This window comes from Orycteropus afer, unplaced genomic scaffold, assembly GCF_000298275.1.
Source record: "Orycteropus afer afer isolate SDZICR_OR568_19922 unplaced genomic scaffold, OryAfe1.0 scaffold00012, whole genome shotgun sequence".
In the NCBI taxonomy this organism is placed as follows: domain Eukaryota; kingdom Metazoa; phylum Chordata; class Mammalia; order Tubulidentata; family Orycteropodidae; genus Orycteropus; species Orycteropus afer.
The window spans coordinates 16134746-16140146 of NW_006921599.1; the positions used below are offsets into that span (position 1 = coordinate 16134746).

Consider the following 5401-nt stretch of genomic DNA (forward strand, 5'->3'; position numbering starts at 1 on the left):
TTGAATGCATGTCTTTTTGGCTTTCATGATATTAAGTAAGTTTTCTTCAAGCAAATCTTTGTCAGTTTTCTTAGTGTTTTTTTTTTTTTTAATTTTTTTTGGCAGGGGTGAGTCTTCCTGTTCTGGAATTCTGTTCATATGTAAGTTATTCCTCTTGATTGTGTCCCACATAATCTTTAGGCTTTCTTCATTTTTTTTTTTTTTTTCATTCTTTTCCTTAATTTTTCCTCGACAGATTAGTATTAAGAGATTTGTTTTCAATTTTGCTAATCTGTCTTCCACTGAGTCAATTCTATACCATTTTTCTTCTAATGTATTATTTATTTCTGAAATTTTCGTATTAATATTCTGGATTTCTATTTGCTTTTTATTGTATGGTTTCTAATTTTCCATTTATTTTGCCAATTTGTTCTTGTATTGTTTTTCTAATCTCTTTAGTATTTTGTCTGTGTTTTCTTTGATCTTTCTCTCGATCCATTTAAGGTACCTAAATATAATTATTTTGAATTCCTCATCAGGTAATTCTAATACCATTTGTCCCAAGAATGTTTTCTGGGTCTGTATTTTAGTCATTTGTTTGAGTTACCTTGTCTTGTTTATTTATGTTAGCTGAAGTGATCTGTTGTCTCTGGACATTGTGCTGCTGTTGTATTTGCTTTTAATTGATGAGCTGGGCAATGAATAAGGAGACTGAAGAAGAGTTAATGCTTTTGAGTTGTGGTGTTGGCAAAGAATACTGAAAATACCATGGACTACCAGAAGAACTAACAGATCTGTCCTGGAAGATGTGCAGCTGGAATGCTCCTTGGAAGCGAGAATGGACAGACTTCATCTCACCAGTTTGGTCATGTTGTCAGAAGGGACCATTCCCTGGAGAAGGATCTCATGCTTGGCAAAGTGGAGGGTCAACAAAAATGGAGAAAGCCTTCAATGAGGTGGATTGACACAGTGGCTGCAACAGTGGGCTCAGGCATAGCAAAGATTGTGAGACTGGCACAAGACCAGGCAGTGTTTTGTTCTGTTGTACATAGGGTCACTATGAGTTGGAGCTGACTCAACAACACCTAACAACAACAATGTTCATATATTTCACCCAGGTTTTTATTTTATTTTGTTTTGATATATCCAGGTGAGTGGGGCAGGAATGCTGCTCTGCTCACTAGTTTGGTAGCACTTGGGTACTTACCACCTGTCTCCTAGTGGGTATGGTAGACAATAGGAATGTATATGGAGTTCTTTACTCACTGTTCGTGTAGAGCAGTTGAAGGTGGGGTAGGCTGTTGGCCACTGCTTGTCATTGATCAAGTGTTGCAGGAGGTTCCCTTTGAGAGGGGAAACAGGAAGTGTTAGTATGGCTGGGTTGTATGGATGCAGTTGCTACCTCCTACCTGGTGGTTAAAAAAAAAAATGGAAAAAAATTGGAGGGGATAAAAAGAAAATGAAAAGTCAAAAACAAAGGAAAGGAAAAAATAAAAGAGAAAAAGAAAGAAAACAAAAACAAGTGAAGTGAAAAAAGAAGGAAAGAAGAAAGCTGGGATGGTAAAGGGTGAAGTGCTCAGCCCGTGGTGGAATACTCAGCTAGCTGTGCAGAAGGTGGGGGGTGAGGTGCCTGGTCACTAGAACACATGCCTCCAAATATAGGGTTGGTGTACATATGGCTCTTGATCTTTGAGAGCATTTCTCAGTGACCTCAGAGTTGGTGAGCATGCCTTGCTTGTTCCACAAAAATGTGCCTTAGGCCATCAAAGGAGTAGATCCAAGAGGGGCCATGAGGCACCACCAGATGGGGCAGGTGTGGCTTTGGGCATGTCACTTGCCATCATATGAGTGGAGGTGGGGTTGGCCACATTTCTGGTCACCAGGAAGGTGTGGGAAGTAAGAGAGAGATCACATCTCTCTGGTTGCTGGCCACTGATGTGAGTGCTGCTGCAATCTGGGCTAATGGAGCTGGTTATCTGGTTCCTACCCTGGGTAGAACACTGTTGGCAATAATTTGAAAATGGTCATGCTGTGGTGAGCCTGTTGACAATTCACTCTCCACATGTATCCTTGATTACTGTTTTCATTCAGTTTCTGTTTCTAATTGGTGTTTAATCTACTTCTTTGTCCTTCCTTTGAAGCTCAGGGTTCCAGGATTTTCATCTGTATTTGTTTCACTTAGTTTCTTGGGTCTATGTTGTAGAGGGTCTTGCCTAGTCTGACATCTTGTCTTCAGTCTACCCATAACTTTTTTTTTTTTTTTTAAAGACAGGCACATTTTTCATTTTATTATAGATTATCTCAAACATACAAAAATGTTTCAGGAATAATATAGCTAAAAATCATGTCTCTACCATCTAGCTCAGTCATATAATGACATTTTTCCATATTTGCTTTTCTGATTTCCCTCTCTCCCTCCTTTTTTTTCCTTACCTTTCATACCTGTCTCCCTTTTTCCAAGCTGTTGCTTATATCATGATTGCTAACATCCTATTGACCAAAGCAAGTCCAAGGGCAATCCTTCACTCTCCCCTAGTTTGTTTTTTCCCTCCCTCCCTTCCAAGTTAAAATCTTACAGATACACTGAAGGCCTCTGTAATCAACCCAGTCCCTTCCTTCTCCTGTTATCCACAGAGATAACAACTGTCCTGAATTTGTTGCTTTAATTGCTATGGCTATCTTTATACAATATATGTATACTATTATGAAGACTATAGATCTATAAACAATATATGCTGTTGATTCATCTGTTTTTCATCTTTATTATATACTTTCTTCTTGAATTTCTCACTGAATATGTGTTAGTACACATCTTGTAATATATTTAAACTGCTATATGTTATTCAATTATATAAAAGATAAAAATTTATCCATTCTCTTGATATATCTTTGTTTCCATTTTTTTTTTTCTCAAAGAATACAGGATTAAACATTATTGTACATGTCTCCTTGTGAGAGTTTCTCCATAGATTATATATCTAGGTTTGACATCAGTGGGTTACATCTTGTCTTTCTCTCTTTTTTTTTTCTTTGAGCTATGATCACATACCATACAATTCACCCTTTTAAAGTGTAGAAGTCAGTGGTTTTTAGTATATTCACAATGTTGTGAACCAATGCCATTATCTAACTCCAGAAAATTTTTATCATTTTAAAACCAAACCAAAACAAAAAACTCTGTGCCTATTAGCAGTCACTCTCCATTCTTCCTCCTCTCCAATCTCTAGCAACCAATAATATACATTGTCTTCTTGGATTGCCCATTGTGAACATTTCATGCAAATGAAATCACATAATACTCAGTCTTTTGTGTCTGGCTTCTTTTACTTATCATAGTATTTTTAAGGTTCACCATATTGTAGCCTCAGTATTTTATTATTTTTATAACATTCATTGTATATGTATACCACATTTTGCTTATCTTTCATCAGTTGATAGACAGTTGAGTTCTTTCTATTTTTGGCTGTTAAGGAATAATGCTGCTATGAATATTAGTGTACTTGTTATTGGGTGTTTTCAATTCTCTTGGGTATAGAATTACTGGGTTGTATGGTAGCTCTGTGTTTAACCTTTAGAGGAACTGTCAGGCTGTTTTCCAAAGTGGCTACACCATTTCACATTTCCACCAACAGTGTATGAGGATTCTAATTTCTACACATCCACCTCAGCACTTTTTATTATTTGTCTTTTTGATTGTATTATCTATTCTGGTTACCTAGTGCCACTCTGACAGGAATATACCACAAATGGGATGGCCTGAGGGAACAGGAGTTTATTCTTACAATTTGAAGGTGTTAAGTCCGAGTTCAAAGTGCCAGGATTGGTAGAGCATGGCAGGCTGCTGAACAACAACTCGGCTACATGCAAGGTTCAAATGTGCCATAAGCTAGAGACCATTCCCAAAGCTGCTGCTTATATACAGGAAACAGACCACATCCCTAAAGCAGCTACTCAGCTGCTTGTGGTAGGATCTCACCATAGATTTGATTGCCAGTCTCATCATGGGGAATAACTACCACCAGCTGCCCAGCCAGTCAACCAGGCCCAACCAAGCTGACATATAACTTGAACCACCACAGCATCTTTGTGAAAGTAAAGTGGTATCTAATTGTGGTTTTGATTTGCATTTCCCTTATGATGAATGATGTTGAGCATCTTTTCATGTGCTATTGGCCATTTGTATATCTTCTTTGGAGAAATTTACATGCAATCTCTTCCCCATTTTTGAAGTGGCTATTTCTTTTTTTTTTTTTTTGAGTTTTAGTAGTTCTTTATATTTTCTGGACACTTTGTCAGATATATAATTTGCAAATATTTTTCCAATTCAGTGGGGCTGTCTTTTCACTTTCTTCATAGTGTCCTTTGAAGCACAGAGTTTTAAAAATTTACAAGAAGTCCAATTTTTATGTTTTTTTTTTCTGTTCCTTGTTCTTTGAATGTCATATAAAAAAATACTGCTTAACTAAAGTTGCAAAGATTTACATTTATGTTTTCTTCTAATAGTTTATAGTTTTACCTTTTATGTTTAGGTCTTTGATACATTATGAGTTAGTATTTGTCTATGGTGTGAGGTAGGGATCCAACTTCATTCTTTTGCATGTGAATATCCACTTCCAGTGCTATGATTTTAAGATATACTTTCCCTTGAATTATCTTGGCATTCTTGTTGAAACATGATAAATATGGATTTATTTCTAGACTCTCCATTCTGTTCAATTGATCTATATAACTATCTTTATATCAATATCATGCAGTCTTGACTAAGGTAACTTTGTAGTTAGTTTGGAAATCAGAGAATGTGAATCCTTCAACTTTATGATTGTTTTTCAAGAATATTTTGAGTACTTCACAATTCCATATGAAGTTTGGAATCAGCCTGTCAGTTTCTGCAAAAAAGGAAGGTGGGATTTGATAGGGATTGTGTTTGAATCTGAAGATCATTTTGGGGAATATTGTTATCTTAAAAATATTAATTTATTCAGTCCATGAATATTATATATCTTTTGATTTATTTAGATCTTCTTTAGTTTCTCTCAAAGATATTTTGTAAGTATAGAAGTCCTGTACTTATTTTGGTACATTTTTTTACCAATTATTTTATTCTTTTTTATACAATCATAGAGTTGTTTTCTTAGTGTCATCAACACATTGTTCTCTTGTGTATAGAAATACAATAGATTTTATATATAACTCTTGTATCCTGTAATCTTGCTGACCATACTTATTATTTTCCAAACTGGATACCAATTATTTCATTTTCTTACCTAATTAACCTGGCTAGAACCTCCTGTACAATGTTGCATAGAAGTGGTTAAAAGGAACATCCTTGTCTTGTTTTGATTTTTAGTCTTTCATCATTAAATATTATGTTTGCCATAGGTTTTTGTAGATTCTCTTTAATAGATTGAGGAAGTTACCATAT

General features: G+C 35.6%; 1 protein-coding gene across 1 annotated transcript in view; it reads right to left on the reverse strand.

Annotated features, from left to right (window-relative positions):
- The window catches only part of LOC103206843 (cyclin-dependent kinase 1-like), a 16165-nt gene extending 13746 nt beyond the window's left edge, over positions 1 to 2419 (reverse strand). Inside the window, exons 1-2 of the mRNA XM_007952363.1 lie at positions 2413 to 2419; positions 1246 to 1322 (exon numbers count right to left, since the gene is read on the reverse strand). Coding sequence (XP_007950554.1) covers positions 1246 to 1322; positions 2413 to 2419 — 84 coding nt within the window. The remainder of the gene's footprint in view (positions 1 to 1245; positions 1323 to 2412) is intronic.
- Between the last annotated feature and the right edge of the window lie 2982 nt (positions 2420 to 5401).